Below are 19499 nucleotides of genomic sequence, written 5' to 3'. Positions count from 1 at the left end.
AACACTTTTTCCTTAGAGCGTCCTTAACAGCAGTCAAACATTTTACATTTTAGTCATTTAGCAGACGCTCTTATCCAGAGCGACTTAGTTAGTGAGTGCATACATTTTTCCCCCCATTTTCTTTTTTTTTTTTTACATACTGGCTCCCCGTGGGAATCAAACCCACAACCCTGGCGTTGCAAACGCCATGCTCTACCAACTGAGCTACACGGCACCATATGCTAATCGAAGTCGCTAAAACATACACCAATTTTTAAACTGGACGATTAGCTCAGTGTTGCAAGCCTGTCCCTGGTGATTTTCGCCATTTGCGGCAAGTTTGTCCTCATCCGAGATAATCATCTACTTTGTCACATATGCATTATTTGACGAGGATCAACAGTGGAGCATTAAAATATATATATATATAAACAATTTAAAAACATTGCCCGAGGGGAATTCGAACTTGCGCCCGTTGTATCTCGCCGTCTCTGGGCTTACCGACATACGGCTATCACTAATTGGTGGCGTGATGCACTAGGGTAAATTACAGCTATTTGACAACATCACGAGCGTCTTCTACTTTTTTTTTACGATGTACGAATTAAATTTACATGTTGTATAATCTGCCTACATCTTTATTGCTGTGAAAGAACATGAATGTATGTGAAACGGATAGGAAAAAACATGGGATTTTGTCATAAGCAAAAAAGTCTGAAGGGGAGCAAAAGTAAACCTTGAATTTTGAGGTTTAAATATATCCTTCTGGTGGCCAAGTATACCTATTTTAAGGAATGCCATTGTTTTGTGGATAAAAAGTTTAAGATCTTTGATAGGCTGAAACAGGAAATAATCACTATCAACTGGTGAGTTTAGCATAGAGCTAAATGTTCCAGGTTATGTAATGGGAACAGCTAACATGTAGCCTTTGATCACGTGCAACTACGTAAATTATTTTAAACTGGCAAATGCTTAAACTTGAAATAAAACGTCAACTTTTTCTAATGTTCGCAAGTATGGCCCTAGGCTGTCTAACACAAACATTGACATTAGTGTCTAAAAATCCTTACTAGCATTTTGCAGCATGTGGTTATTTCCTAATACAGTGGGGGGGAAAAGTATTTAGTCAGCCACCAATTGTGCAAGTTCTCCCACTTAAAAAGATGAGAGAGGCCTGTAATTTTCATCATAGGTACACGTCAACTATGACAGACAAAATGAGGGAAAAAAATCCAGAAAATCACATTGTAGGATTTGTAATGAATTTATTTGCAAATTATGGTGGAAAATAAGTATTTGGTCAATAACAAAAGTTTCTCAATACTTTGTTATATACCCTTTGTTGGCAATGACACAGGTCAAATGTTTTCTGTAAGTCTTCACAAGGTTTTCACACACTGTTGCTGGTATTTTGGCCCATTCCTCCATGCAGATCTCCTCTAGAGCAGTGATGTTTTGGGGCTGTCGCTGGGCAACACAGACTTTCAACTCCCCTCCAAAGATTTTCTATGGGGTTGAGATCTGGAGACTGGCTAGGCCACTCCAGGACCTTGAAATGCTTCTTACGAAGCCACTCCTTCGTTGCCCGGGCGGTGTGTTTGGGATCATTGTCATGCTGAAAGACCCAGCCACGTTTCATCTTCAATGCCCTTGCTGATGGAAGGAGGTTTTCACTCAAAATCTCACGATACATGGCCCCATTCATTCTTTCCTTTACACGGATCAGTCGTCCTGGTCCCTTTGCAGAAAAACCCCAAAGCCCCAAAGCATGATGTTTCCACCCCCATGCTTCACAGTAGGTATGGTGTTCTTTGGATGCAACTCAGCATTCTTTGTCCTCCAAACACGACGAGTTGAGTTTTTACCAAAAAGTTATATTTTGGTTTCATCTGACCATATGACATTCTCCCAATCCTCTTCTGGATCATCCAAATGCATTCTAGCAAACTTCAGACGGGCCTGGACATGTACTGGCTTAAGCAGGGGGACACGTCTGGCACTGCAGGATTTGAGTCCCTGGCGGCGTAGTGTGTTACTGATGGTAGGCTTTGTTACTTTGGTCCCAGCTCTCTGCAAGTCATTCACTAGGTCCCCCCGTGTGGTTCTGGGATTTTTGCTCACCGTTCTTGTGATCATTTTGACCCCACGGGGTGAGATCTTGCGTGGAGCCCCAGATCAAGGGAGATTATCAGTGGTCTTGTATGTCTTCCATTTCCTAATAATTGCTCCCACAGTTGATTTCTTCAAACCAAGCTGCTTACCTATTGCAGATTCAGTCTTCCCAGCCTGGTGCACGTCTACAATTTTGTTTCTGCTGTCCTTTGACAGCTCTTTGGTCTTGGCCATAGTGGAGTTTGGAGTGCGACTGTTTGAGGTTGTGGACAGGTGTCTTTTATACTGATAACAAGTTCAAACAGGTGCCATTAATACAGGTAACGAGTGGAGGACAGAGGAGCCTCTTAAAGAAGAAGTTACAGGTCTGTGAGAGCCAGAAATCTTGCTTGTTTGTAGGTGACCAAATACTTATTTTCCACCATAATTTGCAAATACATTCATTAAAAATCCTACAATGTGATTTTCTGGATTTTTTTCTCTCAATTTGTCTGTCATTACAGGCCTCTCTCATCTTTTTAAGTGGGAGAACTTGCACAATTGGTGGCTGACTAAATACTTTTTTCCCTCACTGTACTTCAAGCATTTGATGGATGAGCCAAGTCTAAATACTGTTCACCCCAAGTGTTAGCACAAGTATGATCAAATATACCCTTGACTTTAAGTCAAGTACACAAAACACAGCTGTTGATTTAATGTCCTTGAATAGCTGTGAAACTAACTCATACAAATAAATCTAAAATCTACATCAAAAGGCAAAAACAAGAAAACAGGCTATGAGTAAATAATAATAATAATAATAATAATAATAATAATAATAATAATTGCCATTTAGCAGACGCTTTTATCCAAAGCGACTTACAGTCATGTGTGCATACATTTTTACGTATGGGTGGTCCCGGGGATCGAACCCACTACCCTGGCATTACAAGCGCCATGCTCTACCAATTGATCGATTCATGTAAAAGTCAACCTGAGCATGCACAAATTTCCAAATGAAACCACGTTATCCATAACTTTCCTAAAAAGGTCTATATGTTGTTCAGACTTAATTTGAAAGGTTTAAGTAGGAAATTGCATTAATTTTGGCCAAGAGTCAAGGGCTTTTCAGTCACAGCGAGGGAAAAAAGTATTTGATCCCCTGCTGATTTTGTACGTTTGCCCACTGACAAAGACATGATCAGTCTATAATTTTAATGGTAGGTTTATTTGAACAGTGAGAGACAGAATAACAACAACAACAAAAAAATCAGTGAAGTTGTCCTGTCCCCTTGTTTTCCACCTCCATGTTTGACGGTGGGGATGGTGTTCTTGGGGTCATAGGCAGCATTCCTCCTCTTCCAAACACGGCGAGTTGAGTTGATGCCAAAGAGCTCGATTTTGGTCTCATCTGACCACAACCCTTTCACCCAGTTCTCCTCTGAATCATTCAGATGTTAATTGGCAAACTTCAGACGGCCCTGTATGTGCTTTCTTGTGCAGGGGGACCTTGCGGGCGCTGCAGGATTTCTGTCCTTCACGGCGTAGTGTGTTACCAATTGTTTTCTTGGTGACTATGGTCCCAGCTGCCTTGAGATCATTGACAAGATCCTCCCGTGTAGTTCTGGGCTGATTCCTCACCGTTCTCATGATCATTGCAACTCCACGAGGTGAGATCTTGCATGGAGCCCCAGGCCGAGGGAGATTGACAGTTATTTTGTGTTTCTTCCATTTGCGAATAATCGCACCAACTGTTGTCACCTTCTCACCAAGCTGCTTGGCGATGGTCTTGTAGCCCATTCCAGCCTTGTGTAGGTCTACAATCTTGTCCCTGACATCCTTGGAGTGCTCTTTGGTCTTGGCCATGGTGGAGAGTTTGGAATTTGATTGATTGATTGCTTCTGTGGACAGGTGTCTTATATACAGGTAACAAACTGAGATTAGGAGCACTCCCTTTAAGAGTGTGCTCCTAATCTCAGCTCATTACCTGTATAAAAGACACCTGGGAGCCAGAAATCTTTCTGATTGAGAGGGGGTCAAATACTTATTTCCGTCATTAAAATGCAAATCAATTTATAACATTTTTGACATGCGTTTTTCTGGATTTTGTTGTTGTTATTCTGTGTCTCACTGTTCAAATAAACCTACCATTAAAATTATAGACTGATAATTTCTTTGTCAGTGGGCAAACGTACAAAATCAGCAGGGGATCAAATACTTTTTTCCCCTCACTGTAATCTTATTTAATGAATTTTAGAATAGTCACAGAGTGTTTGTTTTTCCACTCATAGCTGTCCCCCAGTATTAGTGATGAAGAGGAGATGTAAAAAAAACATCATTTTCCTGTGTTTTATAAATATTTCCACACTGAGGTTGGAATAATACAGTGAAATTGTGAAAATAATGATAACGCCCATTTAGTGTAAGAGGTGTTTGAAAAGACCGCCTGAAATTTCAACCTGATTTGGTGGGATGGAGTTTTGGCAAGCCTGGTGGCATCACCAGGCGATAAATTAGTTAATAGACCAATAAGAAAGAGCGTTCCAAACCTCTCTGCCAATAACAGCTAGTTTTCCCCTCCCCACTCAGAACACTCCCAGACAGTCCTAGCTAAATTCTTGCTTCCGAAATTGCTCTTTGCTAGAAGCTATTTCTGTTTCTTTTTGACCATTTTAATTGAAAACAAATCACAGTAAGGTACTTAATTGTTACCCAGAAATGATTTGATATTGACATAAAAAATGGCTGTATTGGACCTTTAATGAAGCAATACAGACCAAATTGAAATGTCTTGAGTTTTGTTTGCTTGTTCTAGTCTTGTAAAGATAGGGGTTGACTGGGACAGGCAATGTTAACATCCATCAAGTTTTTTTTAGGAAAATATTTTGTATAACAAGCACCTTACATCGGATCATCTTGAAACTTTCATCAAGGTTTTATATGGTCTATTGGTTTCTCTTCATTGGCAGTATCCTTTTTCAGCATTATGTGATGATATTGATGTATCATATCTTCGCTTCAGAAGCTTGTGCATTCACCATATTTTGTGTGCTTGTTCTGGGACACTCTTCAGGCCTTTTAATGAAGCAATTGATATCTTGAAAATTATGTGTTCTAGCTAAGATTCTCTTGGAAAATAGATGCTGAAATGCCTTTCTCATACATGGCAGTATTGTTTCTTAGATAGCAAGATAAGTGTTTTTCAACAATCTGTGAATAGTCCTGGAGTGTCTTTTTCAAATGAAAGCACCCCAAAATATGCTGACTTCATCAGTGTCCTGAAAAATGGATTGGCAGTGTATGCACATCTATAATGTCTCATTTGCATAATGTTACAATATTTCAGAAAAATTTGAATATAATTGTTGTTATATATGTGCATCTAAATTCAACTGGTACGGGTTAATTTTGATACATATAAAGAGAAAAAACCTATGACGTCTGGCCTTGTATACTATTCAGGCTACCTGTAATTACAGCGCATTCAGAAAGCATTAACACCTTGACTTTTTCCATATTTTCTTACGTTACAGCCTTATTCTAAAATTGATTAAATCGTTTTTTTCCTTCTCAACGGTCTACACACAATACCCCATAATGACAAAGCAAAAACAGGTTTAGACATTTTTGCACATTTATTAAAAATAAAAAACATAAATACCTTATTTACATAAGTATTCAGACCTTTTGCTATGAGACTAGAAATTGAGCTCAGGTGCATCCTGTTTCCATTGATCATCCTTGAGATGTTTCTATAACTTGATTGGAGTCCACCTGTGGTAAATTCAATTGATTGGACATGATTTGGAAAGGCACACACCTGTCTATATAAGTCCCATAGTGGACAGTGCGTGTCAGAGCAAAAACCAAGCCATGAGGTCGAAGGGATCGTCCTAGAGCGCGGAGACAGGATTGTGTCGAGGCACAGATCTGGGGGAGGGTACCAAAACATTTCTGCAGGTTTGAAGGTCCCCAAGAACACAGTGGCCTCCATCATTCTTAACTGGAAGAAGTTTGGAACCACCAAGACTCTTCCTAGAGCTGGCTGCACAGCCAAACTGAGCAATCTGGGGAGAAGGGACTTGGTCAGGGAGGTGACCAAGAACCCGATGGTCACTCTGACAGAGCTCCAGAGTTCCTCTGTGGAGATGGGAGAACCTTCCAGAAGGACAACCATCTCTGCAGCACTCCACCAATCAGGCCTTTATGGTAGAGTGGCCAGACGTAAGTCACTCCTCAGTAAAAGGCACATGACAGCCTGCTTAGAGTTTGCCAAAAGGCACCTAAAGGACTCTGACCATCAGAAACAAAATTCTCTAGAGTGATGAAACCAAGATTGAACTCTTTGGTCTGAATGCCAAGTGCCACGTCTAGAGGAAACCTGGCACCATCCCTACGGTGAAGCATGGTGGTGGCAGCATCATGCTGTGGGGATGTTTTTCAGCAGCAGGGACTGGGAGACTAGTCAGGATCGAGGAAAAGATGAACAGAGCAATGTACAGAGAGATCGTTGATGAAACCCTGCTCCAGAGCACTCAGGACCTCAGATTGGGGAGAAGGTTCACCTTACAACAGGACAATGACCCTAAGCACACAGCCAAGACAACGCAGGAGTGGCTTTGGGACAAGTCTCTGAATGTCCTTGAGTGGCCCAGCCAGAGCCCAGACTTGAAGCCGATCGAACATCTCTGGAGAGACCTGAAGATAGCTGTGCAATGACGCTCCCCATCCAACCTGACAGAGCTTGAGAGGATCTGCAGAGAAGAATGGGAGAAACTCCCCAAATACAGGTGTTCCAAGCTTGTAGCGTCATACCCAAGAAAACTCAAGGCTGTAATTGCTGCCAAATGTGCTTCAACAAAGTACTGAGTAAAGGGTCTGACTACTTATGTAAATGTTATGTAACCTTTTTTTTATATATATAAATGTGCAAAAGTTTTTGCTTTGTGTCACGGATTCTGCCGAGGCTGCTCCTCCTCCTTGTTCGGGCAGGCTTCGGCGTTCGTCGTCCCCGGAGTACTAGCTGCCACCGTTGAATGTTTCGATGTTTGATTGCTTTTGTCTGTCTGTTGCACATGTGTCCGTTTGTGTCTAATTGTGTGTCCTATAAGTTGCCTGTTTGGTGTTGGTTAGGTTGTGTGTTGTTATCCGCCTGTCCGTTAGTGCTGCGTGTTTTTTCTCTGTTTATTGTTTTATTGGTTTACGCACAGTTTGCGTAATCGCTTGCCTCTGTTTATTGTTGAGGCCGTTCATTGTATTGTGCTTTGGTTTGCACTAGTAAACTTTGTTGGACTAAGCTTCGGTGTCCTGCGCCTGACTCCCACACCACATTAACCTCAGCCATTTGACAGAACAACACACCTCTTATAAGGTCAGCAGGAGCAGCGGCGGGCCCCAAGTCGCTGGAGGATCGGATCAGCAACCAAGACACCATGATCCGGCAACTTGGGGCCGCCATGAACGAGGTGTCCAACACGCTGCGCCGATTGGTTACGGGAGAGGTGCCCACGCCTTCGCACACCTTACCATCACCATCGGCCAGTCCTCCTCTCCCAGCACCGGAACCCAGTGGCATTCGGCTCTCGCTCCCGAGGGCATATGATGGTTCTGCAGCCGGGTGTCAGGGGTTCCTCCTGCAGGTGGAACTCTACCTGGCCACCATACAGCCGGCGCCCTCGGGATACGAGAGCGTCTCCGCCCTCATCTCCTGTCTATCCGGCAAGGCGTTGGAGTGGGCCAACGCCGAATGGAGGAATAGACGCCGCCACCATCACCTACGCGGAGTTCTCCCGCCGCTTCAGGGCTGTGTTCGATCATCCACCTGAGGGGAAGGCGGCGGGGAGCGTCTGTTCCACCTCCGACAGGGGAAGAGGAGTGCACAGGAGTTCGCCCTGGAGTTCCGGACTCTAGCGGCGGATGCGGGGTGGAATGAGAGGGCCCTCATCGACCATTACCGGTGTAGCCTACGAGAGGACGTTCGTCGTGAGCTGGCCTGCAGGGACACCAACCTATCCTTCGACCAGTTGGTGGACATTTCCATCCGTCTCGACACCCTGCTGGCTACCCGCGGACGTCCCCGAGTGGGGTCGTCCATTCCACCCTCCAGCACCTCCGAGCCGGTTCCCATGGAGCTCGGGGTGCTGGCGCTAGGGAGAGGAGGAGAGAGAACCCGAGGGGGGCCATCCCCTGCACCAACTGTGGCCGTGGAGGACACACTGCGGCTAGGTGCTGGGGAGGGTCTCCTGGGAGAGGGGACAACAGGTCACGCACTGGGGAGTCATTTCAGGTGAGTAGGCGTCCCACTTACCCAGAGCTCTCTGTTGGTCACTTGTGTATACCTGTGAGATTTCCACAGGTGGCACCTCATTCCCAGCATAAGGCGCTAGTAGATTCAGGCGCAGCTGGGAACTTTGTTGATCGTAAATGTTGTTATAGGTTAGGAATTCCCCTTCGGCCGGTAGAAGCCCCCTTTCCTGTTCATGCCCTAGACAGCCGGCCGCTGGGGTCGGGGTTGATCAGAGAAGTCACAGCACCACTTAAGATGACGACGCAGGGAGATCATTCAGTTTTATCTGATCGACTCTCCTGCGTATCCCGTGGTGCTGGGGCTTCCCTGGTTAAGCGCCCATGATCCTACCATTGCTTGGCAACAGAGAGCTCTTATGGAGTGGTCTGCCCAGTGTGTAGGGAGATGTCTAGGTGTTTCCTTAGGGGCGACCTCGGTGGAGAGTCCGAACCAAGTGCCCGCAATGCGCATTCCCCCTGAATATGAGGATTTAGCACTTGTGTTCAGCAAAACGAGAGCAACACGGCTACCACCTCATAGACAGGGGGATTGTGCGATAGATCTCCAAACAGGAGCGGCACTTCCGCGGAGCCGTGTGTATCCCCTGTCTCAAGAAGAGACAGCGGCTATGGAGACTTACATAGCCGAGTCCTTGGGCACAGGGATACATACGGTCCTCCACTTCCCCGGTTTCCTCGAGTTTCTTCTTTGTGAAGAAGAAGGACGGGGGTTTGCGCCCGTGTATTGATTACCGTAGTCTCAATCAGATCACGGTTAAGTACAGTTACCCTCTTCCTCTGATTGCGACTATGACGGAGTCATTCGCTGGAGCGCGGTTCTTCACAAAGTTAGATCTCAGGAGCGCGTACAATCTGGTGCGCATTAGGGAGGGGGGATGAATGGAAAACAGCATTTAGCACCACCTCGGGTCATTACGAGTATCTCGTCATGCCATACGGGTTAATGAATGCTCCTTCAGTCTTCCAATCCTTTGTTGACGAGATTTTCCGGGACATGCATGGGCAGGGTGTGGTAGTATACATCGACGACATCCTAGTGTACTCATCTACACGAGCCGAGCATGTAGCCCTGGTGCGCCGAGTGTTGAGGAGGCTGTTGGAGCATGACTTGTATGTCAAGGCAGAGAAATGCTTGTTTTTCCAGGAGTCCGTCTCCTTTTTTGGGTTATCGATTGTCCGCGTCTGGTGTGAAGATAGAGGTTGACCGTGTGTCGGCCGTGCGTAATTGGCAAACTCCAACCACTGTAAAAGAGGTGCAGCAGTTTTTGGGTTTTGCTAATTACTACCGGAGGTTTATCCGGGGCTTTGGACAGGTGGCAGCTCCCATTACGTCCCTGCTAAAGGGGGGTCCGGTGCGTTTGCAGTGGTCAGCTGAGGCGGACAGGGCATTTGTTAAACTAAAGAACCTGTTTACTTCGGCTCCGGTGCTGGCGCATCCGGATCCCGCTTTACCATTCCAAGTTGAGGTAGACGCGTCCGAGGCCGGTATTGGGGCAGTCCTGTCGCAACGATCCGGCACGCCACCTAAACTCCGCCCCTGTGCGTTCTATTCTAAGAAGCTCAGCTCGGCGGAGCGTAATTATGACGTAGGGGACAGGGAGCTGTTAGCTGTAGTCCAGGCCCTAAAGGTGTGGAGACATTGGCTTGAGGGGGCTCAACACCCTTTCCTCATTCTGACTGACCACCGTAACCTGGAGTACATCCGGGCAGCTAGGAGACTAAACCCTCGTCAGGCTAGGTGGAACATGTTCCTAACCCGGTTTGTTTTTAAGATCACATACATCCCAGGGTCCCAGAACGGTAAGGCAGATGCCCTGTCCCGGTGGTATGACACAGAGGAGAGGTCCATTGAGCCTACTCCCATACTGCCGGAGTCTTGTCTGGTGGCTCCGGTGGTGTGGGAGGTAGATGCGGAGATCGAGCGGGCACTGCGTACTGACCCTACTCCCCCAGAGTGTCCGGTGGGGCGGACGTATGTTCCGCTCGAGGTTCGTGACCGCCTTATTTATTGGGCTCATACATCACCCTCCTCTGGACATCCAGGTATTGGCCGGACAGTGCACTGCCTTAGCGTGAAATACTGGTGGCCAACGTTAGCTAGGGATGTGAGGGTGTATGTCTCCTCCTGCTCGGTGTGCGCCCAGTGTAAGGCGCCTAGACATTTGCCCAGGGGAAAGTTACATCCCCCTGCCCGTTCCACAACGACCATGGTCCCACCTCTCGGTGGATTTTGTGACAGACCTTCCCCCCTCCCAGGGGAATACCACTATTTTGGTCGTTGTGGATCGGTTTTCCAAAGCCTGTCGTCTCCTCCCAATGCCGGGTCTCCCTACTGCCCTACAGACCGCTGAGGCCCTATTTACCCACGTTTTCCGGCACTATGGGGTGCCCGAGGATATAGTGTCTGACCGAGGTCCCCAGTTCACCTCCAGAGTCTGGGGGGCGTTCATGGAACGCTTGGGGGTCTCGGTGAGCCTTACCTCGGGTTACCACCCAGAGAGCAATGGGTAGGTAGAACGAGTCAACCCGGATGTGGGTAGGTTTCTGAGGTCCTATTGCCAGGGCCGGCCGGAGGAGTGGTCAAGGTATATCCCATGGGCAGAGATGGCACAGAACTCTCTCCGCCACTCCTCCACCAATCTAACACCTTTCCAGTGTGTTTTAGGGTATCAGCCGGTTCTGGCACCATGGCACGAGAGCCAGATCGAGGCTCCTGCGGTGGATAAGTGGATTCGGCGCTCGGAGGAGACGTGGGACGCGGCACATGTCCATCTGCAGCGGGCCATCCGTCGACAGAAGGCGAGCGCCGATCGCCACCGCAGTGAGGGACCGGTATACGCACCGGGAGATCGAGTCTGGCTCTCGACTCGAAACCTGCCCCTCCGCCTGCCCTGCCGGAAGCTGGGTCGGCGGTTTGTGGGGCCCTTTAAAGTCCTGAGAAGATTGTACGAGGTGTGTTACAGGTTACAACTGCCTATTGATTATAAGAATATTAACCCCTCGTTCCATGTGTCTCTTCTCAGGCCGGTGGTAGCTGGTCCACTCCAGGAAGATGAGATAGGAGAGACCCCTCCGCCCCCATTGGACATCGAGGGGGCTCCGGCGTACAGGGTCCGGACCATCTTGGACTCGAGATGCCGGATGAGTGGTCTCCAGTATCTCGTGGAGTGGGAGGGGTACGGTCCGGAGGAACGGTGCTGGGTGCCTAGGAGGGACATCCTAGATCCATCCCTCCTGACTGAGTTCCACCGTGGTCATCCCACGCGCCCGGGTCCGCGTCCTCCTGGCCGTCCCCGAGGCCGGGGTCGGCGCACGGCTGGAGCCGCGCGTCAAGGGGGGGGGGGTACTGTCACGGATTCTGCCGAGGCTGCTCCTCCTCCTTGTTCGGGCAGGCTTCGGCGTTCGTCGTCCCCGGAGTACTAGCTGCCACCGTTGAATGTTTCGATGTTTGATTGCTTTTGTCTGTCTGTTGCACCTGTGTCCGTTTGTGTCTAATTGTGTGTCCTATAAGTTGCCTGTTTGGTGTTGGTTAGGTTGTGTGTTGTTATCCGCCTGTCCGTTAGTGCTGCGTATTTTTTCTCTGTTTATTGTTTTATTGGTTTACGCACAGTTTGCGTAATCGCTTGCCTCTGTTTATTGTTGAGGCCGTTCATTGTATTGTGCTTTGGTTTGCACTAGTAAAATTTGTTGGACTAAGCTTCGGTGTCCTGCGCCTGACTCCCACACCACATTAACCTCAGCCATTTGACACTTTGTCATTATGGGTTATTGAGTGTAAATTGATGAGGGGAAAAAAACAAATTTAAATCAATTTTAGAATAAGGCTGTAACGTTACAAAATGTGGAAAAAGTCAAGGGGTCATGAGTTACTATGCATTCTGCTGACATTTTAAAAACATACCAAATGGCAACAAATGTGCTATGATAGATTTTGATCATGAAATCTTTACGATTTGAATGTCTATTTCAGACTCTAACATCCATAGCGGAGGGTGTAACATCCATTATGGTTGATTTTCCTCTCTATAGTAATAATGTAAATGGCAATCTTTTCAAAAATATCCATATTTGTCCATTCTGTGAGACATTAAAGTTGTGATTTTGCGCGAAAAATGCATTGTCCAAAACACTGGAATCGCCCCAGTAACATAAATGAATAAAATTACAAATGTATGCCCCAACCCATTAATCCTAGCCATCATTGTTAAACAAATCATATCTGGGTGGCAATGAAATCATGATTCATGAAACAAACAAAATCACAAAGACTCAAAAAGCATGAGGAGTGGCGTGTGTGTGCCAAATTGGTCATCTTATTGAAATGTTGGTTTATGATAACATGAAACATACAGGGCTGTGTGATCAATCCTGATTGTCAGGTTCAACAGAACCAGTATGTGGTGAGTGTTGAATGGGACCAACGGCCAGCAGGCCATGTAGGCTACTCCTCCCCTGACAATGAGTCCCATGAGCTTTAGAAAGAGAAAGTGAAAGTGTTTTCTATTCCCCAACAGCAGAAGGAGTCAGGTTTCTCTTTCCCAGTCACAGCACTGGGTGTGAGTCTACTACTACCAGGGCACAGGCTAGTTACAAACAGTGAGTACCAAACATGAGGAAAATAACTGTTTACTCATCAAGAGAAGAATTACTTCCTAAAGTATTTTTCCTTGACTATCAAAGACTAGTTGAACCGATAGGTAGCCTATTAGGCCCTAGAATTGTACCGCAACTGTACTGCCACTTACTTTGACTGTCAAATTGCTCTGGGATCAGGTTTTAAAGCATTTGCTTGATGTTTCTCTGATACATGTCCACACTTCGGAGTGTTGGGTGCAATGTTTTCTTGTGCCATGTAGAGAATTAACTAGCAACTTTAGGAGCTTTGCATTTATTTCTAAATTATTAATACATGGCTTTCAAACACAAAGCCAATCAAACATATGAAGTGTATATCTTTGAGAGATCCAATGGCAGGGGAAAAACAAACCACTCAAACATTCTGTATCACTGTATGTTGTTGATAACTTCACAGCATACAAAGTTTGGAATTGACCCATACAATTACAGTCACTGTTTGCTGTGAAACCAGAATAAACAATTTCCTCTAATAGCAGAAGAATGAAACAAAAGAGAAAGCGCAGGCCTGTTTACTTCCTGTGCCCCCTCTATAACTGCCAAATAGATCAAGCTGCAAGCAGACATCTCCACAGCAATAATACTACTGTGGCCAATAACATGTCATGTATGGAATGGACTATCTATTCCCCATTTCCATCCCTAACTTTCTAAACTGTGCTTCTACCCAAAGTTAGGATGATACTGTTAGTTCTTACCTCCAATTTGTCTGTGGGTGTGTGGTTTCCGAGGCGACCATCCTTCAGGTCACTGGCGTTCTTCCCATGGAGATGGTCTGGGGAGATGACCCTCTCGAGGAGCAAGCCTGTTCCAGGGATAGGCTCCTCATCATCTGAGTCAGGCAGGGGCGTGGGGCTGACATCCTCCAGGCCCGTGCTAGAGGGCCGAGAGGTGTGGGTGCCCCCATAAGGAGGGATGGGGGACAGCTGAGAGGAAGAGGAGGAGATGGGGCTGCCCTCCATACGCACCTCAGTGTCTGATGAGTCGCCTCCAGGAAGGAAGGGAAGCTTTGTCCTTTTCTCCTTGAGCAGCATCTCGATACGGGAGTCCAGGCTATTTCGCTCTGACTCCAGGGTGGGGGTGCCAGGGGATGGGGGGCAGTGTTCGGGTGTCCGGGCAAGGGGGGTGCTGGGCTGGGCCTTGGGTTCAGGTGGGGGTTCTGGAATGGGTGGAGTACCTGGCTTGTCCTTGACTGGCATGAAGTCAGTGGCAGGGGCCATGGGGGGCTGGACGGGCTGGTGGAACGGAGGTTCTGAGGGGGGGAACGCAGGGGGCATGGGGGCCTGCTGGTAGGGGGAGAAGGCCGACTTAAAGCTGGCACTGGTAGGGGGAGGAGGTGTGTGGGCAAAGGATGAGGCAGAGAGAGGGGGTTCAGGTGGGGCAGGTTGGTGCTGCTTAAAGGCAGACTGTTCGAAATTGCCTCGGTAAGAGGAGGAGGAGGATGAGGAGGATCCCGATCCCCCAGTGCCATGGACGTAGCGCCTCTCCGGTCTCCGGTTGTAGGCATCCTGGAATTTGCTCTCGTGTCTGCGAGACTTGTAGCTTCCGGAGCCTTCAGCCCGGCTAGACTGGTAGGCTGGGGTGCCCTGCCTGCTGGAATAGCTGGAGTCCTGAGAGAAGGGGGTGCTGGTCTGGCGAGGGGTATGAGGGGTGCCCTGGGACTGCGGCGTGTCTTGCCTTAGGCTAGAGTAAGCCGTGTCCTGGGACAGAGGGGTGGTGTTGGTGCCGGCGCTGCTGGGGGTCACTGTGCCTCCCACTGCAGCAGACGAGCTGCTCTCAGAGAGCCGGCGCAAGGGTTCATAGGCCTGGGGAGGGACACACCAAAATCTGCTTAGGAAACACACTCACAGAAGGCACTGCATACACTTCATACATTCAACTGCTGAAACCTACAGTCAGGTCAAATTAATTAAATTATTGCCACCCTTGATAAAGCAAATACTGAGCTTTATTGTGCAGTATGCTAAAAACAAAATTGGGTAATTATATTATTTTATACTAATACAATTGCTCAGAGAAATATATTTTGTTTAACAAGCAATACATATTTTTCTCAAAAAGGTCAAAATTATTGGCACCCCTGTTTTGAATATCTCACCTTGCGAGGATAATGGCACACCCAGCCTTTTTCTAAAATGTTTTATGAGATTGGAGAACACACATTGCGAGGGATCTTAAACCATTCCTCCATACAGAATCTTTCTAGATCCTTGATATCCTTAGTCTGCGCTTATGGACTGCCCTCTGACTTGCGGATAAAAATCAGTGTGATGACGTAGTGCACACAAAATGTAATTTTTCGCTTACGTTTTCATGTACCGAAGAAATATATAAAGTTCAATGTGTTTCCATCGCATTTTCAACTCTACCGATAGTTTAACAAAAACTGTTGCATTAAATAGCTCATGTCTGGTCATGGCAAGTGCGCTCTAGCCAAGAACTTGCAGATACAGTGTGGGTAGGCTAGTCTACATGAGATCATTATGGATAAGAGCGAGAATTTTTGTATTTGTCAAATGGCAGTCAAGCATCGATCATCATGTCACCTGAATAAGACCCTCGATATTTATTGGAAAAAAGGAGCATCAAGCTCATCACCATGCACTTTCACCACCCTGTGAAGTTCATCATAACTTAATTTTATCTGTAGTCTAATAAACTGCATGGTTTCTCGAGTCGTAGTGGGAGGACAATATAATTATATTTGCGCATAAAGGCATTTCCACCGCCATTTCTCACATAACTCATTTTACAGACACAAAAAGATCCCAGGTCGAACGAACAATGAATCTGTCGGCATTTAGAAAATTGTACCGAAATCTCCTGTTTCCATCACAGTTGTTGTGATTTTTTAAAAATACGATATGAGTTTATTTGCATAAAAACTGTGGATGATAACATGGTTTGTGTGGCCATAGAGCTCAATTTTCATGTCATCTGACCATTGCACAGGTTCAAATCCAAGTGTCTATCCCGTTTAGCAATCTCCAGGCGTTTACATTTGTTGGATGACATGAAAATAGAGCTCTTTGGCCACGCATACCAGTGGTGGGTTTAGCGTCAAAAGAAGGATGCATATACAGAAAATAACCCCATATCTACTGTAAAATATGGGGTGGGTCTTTGATGGTATGGGGCTATTGCGCTTCCACTGGTCCTGGGGCCCGCGTTATGGCCAACAGCATCATGAACTTTACCCAGTACCAGGACATTTTAGCCAAAAAACCTGGTTGCCTCTACCAAGAGGCTGAAACTTGGCCGCAAGTGGATCTTCCAGCAAGACAATAACCAAGCACACATTAAAATCCACAAAGAAATGGTTAATTGACCACAAAATCAACATTTTGCAATGGCTATCTCAGTCTTCGGACTTGAACCCCATTGAAAACCTGTGGTTTGAATTGAAGAGGGCAGTCCATAAGCCAGAGGCGTAAATTGGTTATGGCAGTCAACATACCCTAGCTCAACACCAACAATTTAAAATAGGCTACTAAAATCATTCCAATCCCGATTAAAAGGCAAATGCAGTTTAGCCGTATTAGCGGGCCGACTTTAGGACCATGCCTGGGAGTGGGGGGGCTGTTTGTATGGCCGGCTGGCTTTATGAGAGCGCATTGACACAGGTGCAGGGAACAGCGCAACTTTTTCTCAAAACAGTGAAGAGGTAAAGATGGCTGTAGACTAGAGTTTGAATCCTGTGCTGAGCTAGTGCATAGCTGCTAATTCTTGTATGGCATGTGTTTGTAGAATGTTAAAGGCATACTTCGAGATTTTGGCAACGCCCTTATCTACTTTCCCAGAGTCAGATGAACTCCTGGATAACATTTTTATGTCTCTGTGCGCAGTTTGAAGGAAGTTGCTAACTAGTGCTAGCGCAATTGCTAACCAGCGTTAGCACAATGACTGGAAGTCTATGGTATCTGCATGCTAGCAGATACAATAGACTTCCACTCATTGCGCTTACGCTAGTTAGCAATTGTGCTAGTTAGCAACTTCCTTCAAACTGCACGCAGAGACATAAAAATGGTATCCATGAGTTCATTGGACTCTGGGGAAGTGCTAAAATCCCAAAGCATCCCTTTAAGTCCCCTATTGACTGAGTAGAATGAAGCTACAGCAACAAGGTGATAATGTCTCATCAATTTTGCTGGTTTTTGCTGTTGTCCAAATTGCATTTTAGAGTTTTTAAATTGTGTAGAAGTACAGTAAGAATTCCATTGGGGGGATCCCCCCCGTCACTTTGCCATACCCTAGGTTTAGCTGAAATGACATCCCTGCCATAAGTGCAGACGAAGGTTATCAAGGATCTGGAAAGATTCTGTATAGAGGAATGGTCTAAGATCCCACCAGGTGTGTTCTCCAAACTCATAAAAAAAATTTTTTAAAGGCTCAGTGCCATTATCCTCACATGGTGAGGTATTGAAAACAAAGATGCCATTCATTTTGACCCCCATTAAAAAGAAATATTCCTTATTAAAAAAATGTTTTGCATACAATATAGCTCAGTATATGTATTACTTATTTTATACAATATTTTTTTGCTAATCAAGGGTGGCAATAATTTTGGACCTGACTGTATATAACATCAGATTATCAGCATGGCTGCATTGCCCATTTAATGTCACAATCAAGTTCAGGTTTTAAAGGGAAAATAATGCAACTTCATGCATCTTGAGCACACAGCCAGAGTCATGATTTCACTTAACAGGCCAATAGTTATATCTAAAGATGTATGGTCAGATTTGAGTTTTTGCAACACTTCCCAATATGTATGAATTAAAACAGCTAAAGACAGCCTAGCAGTGCTTGCAGGAGCAGCTGTGCGGTAGGGCTATGGCTCAAAGTACAGGCAGACCCTTTTCTCTGCAGGCAGGCAGAGGTTCTTGACAACATTCCTTCCTGGGCCCCATTTTACCACCTGCTGCACTGATAGAGATTAGAGATAATGGTGTCAGTTTAGATTGGCTAGGGGTTCACTGGGACTCACTAGAGTACAGGGCAGTAACAATTATCCCTTTCATACACAGATCAAAATCCCACTAATTTACCATGCCTGCTTCTTTTTAGATCTGAAAGGGGTAGGGGGTAAAAAAAAACATGGCAAATGAAAAGCCACCTAAAGACCTAGACATGATTCCTGCCTTTTCACAGACCCTGTAACCAAAATACAGGCATTGGGTCTGTGTAAATGGTTGTGCTTTTTTGTAGGTAAATGTATTAACACTTCCATCATTTAACACCTCCCTAATTTGAAATGCAAACAGCCACCATGGTTTTACAACACACCCCACCCCTCACAATTTTAGTTACAATTTGCAGGAACATGGTAAAGGGGCCGTTTGAAAGGGGGTCATCTAAACATTGCCTTATATTTGTATTTATTAGAGGTAATATACCACATCTTCTGTCTGAAATGGGTAAATGATTCAGGCATAGAGCAAAATGATTCACAGAACAAACCTTTGAAGCTGGAAAAACTACTGACAGTAATTACTTAACTATGTCTTCATCTGAAATACATTTCTGGTGACATACAATAAACTCATACTGGCTGTTCTGCCGTGGAACATTCGGGGATGATTTCTGGATTTTGAAAGTTGCATATCTTGAAAACTTGATTGCTGATAAGCAAAACATTTTGGGACTATGTCAACAATTGACAAATGAAACAAATACCCAAAAATAATTGTTGGGGTGGAGTTTTCCTTGAAAGTGGGGAGACACAGGATTATGCTCAGAATTTTACAATCTGTTCAAGGGACAAGGGCCTTGTCTCTCAGTGGGCACTGCAGTGAGATTAGTACTACAATGGTACATAAAATAGAATGTTCTGACAAATTAAAAACATGCTTACCTTTCCTGTGAGCCTGTTTTGGAACACTTGCAAATTTTCTCAAATACAACATAAGTGCTGCTAAACATCCAACACAAAAGTGGTGGTCTTACCAGAAGAGCCTCTGCCAGGCTACGGGGGGACACTTCTCCTCCCACCGGAAGTGTCCGAGGGGTGAAGGTGCCATTCAGAAGTAGCTGGAAGTATCTAAGGCGATTCTCACCTGGATGGATAAGGTTAAGATATGGTAAAATAAGGGTTTGGTGGCACCTTACTGAAATATAAAATTATATTTCTCAGTTACCCTTTAGTTGACGCCTTAGAGGTGAGTAAGAAGAACATCATTCACAGCAATAAATACACAATAATGTATATGCAATAATGTGTGATATATAGTGCCTTCAGAAAGTATTCACACCTCTTGACTTTTTCTACATTTTGTTGTGTTACAGCCTGAATTTTAAATGTATTAAATTGAGTTGTCACTGGCCTACCCAAATTCCCCATAATGTTAAAGTGAAATTATGTTTTTTGAAATTTTTTACAAATTAATTAAAAATGAAAAGCTGAAATGTCTTGAGTCAATAAGTATTCAACCCTTTTGTTATGGCAAGCCTAAAGTTCAGGAGTAAAAATATGCTTAACAATTCAAATA

The 19499-nt window shown here is 45.5% G+C and overlaps 1 protein-coding gene across 3 annotated transcripts in view; it reads right to left on the bottom strand.

Annotated features, from left to right (window-relative positions):
- The window catches only part of LOC121582371 (histone-lysine N-methyltransferase SETD1B-A-like), a 38284-nt gene that overhangs the window by 12689 nt on the left and 6096 nt on the right, over positions 1 to 19499 (bottom strand). For all 3 annotated transcript variants that reach the window (XM_045225173.1, XM_041898108.2, XM_045225174.1), the window contains exons 5-6: positions 18958 to 19067; positions 13710 to 14816 (exon numbers count right to left, since the gene is read on the bottom strand). In XM_045225173.1, the coding sequence (XP_045081108.1) occupies positions 13710 to 14816; positions 18958 to 19067 (1217 nt within the window). The remainder of the gene's footprint in view (positions 1 to 13709; positions 14817 to 18957; positions 19068 to 19499) is intronic.

Source organism: Coregonus clupeaformis, chromosome 15 (assembly GCF_020615455.1).
Source record: "Coregonus clupeaformis isolate EN_2021a chromosome 15, ASM2061545v1, whole genome shotgun sequence".
Taxonomy (NCBI): Eukaryota; Metazoa; Chordata; class Actinopteri; order Salmoniformes; family Salmonidae; genus Coregonus; species Coregonus clupeaformis.
The sequence above is the reverse complement of the archived record's forward strand: the minus strand, read 5'-3'. Positions and strand labels throughout refer to the sequence as shown.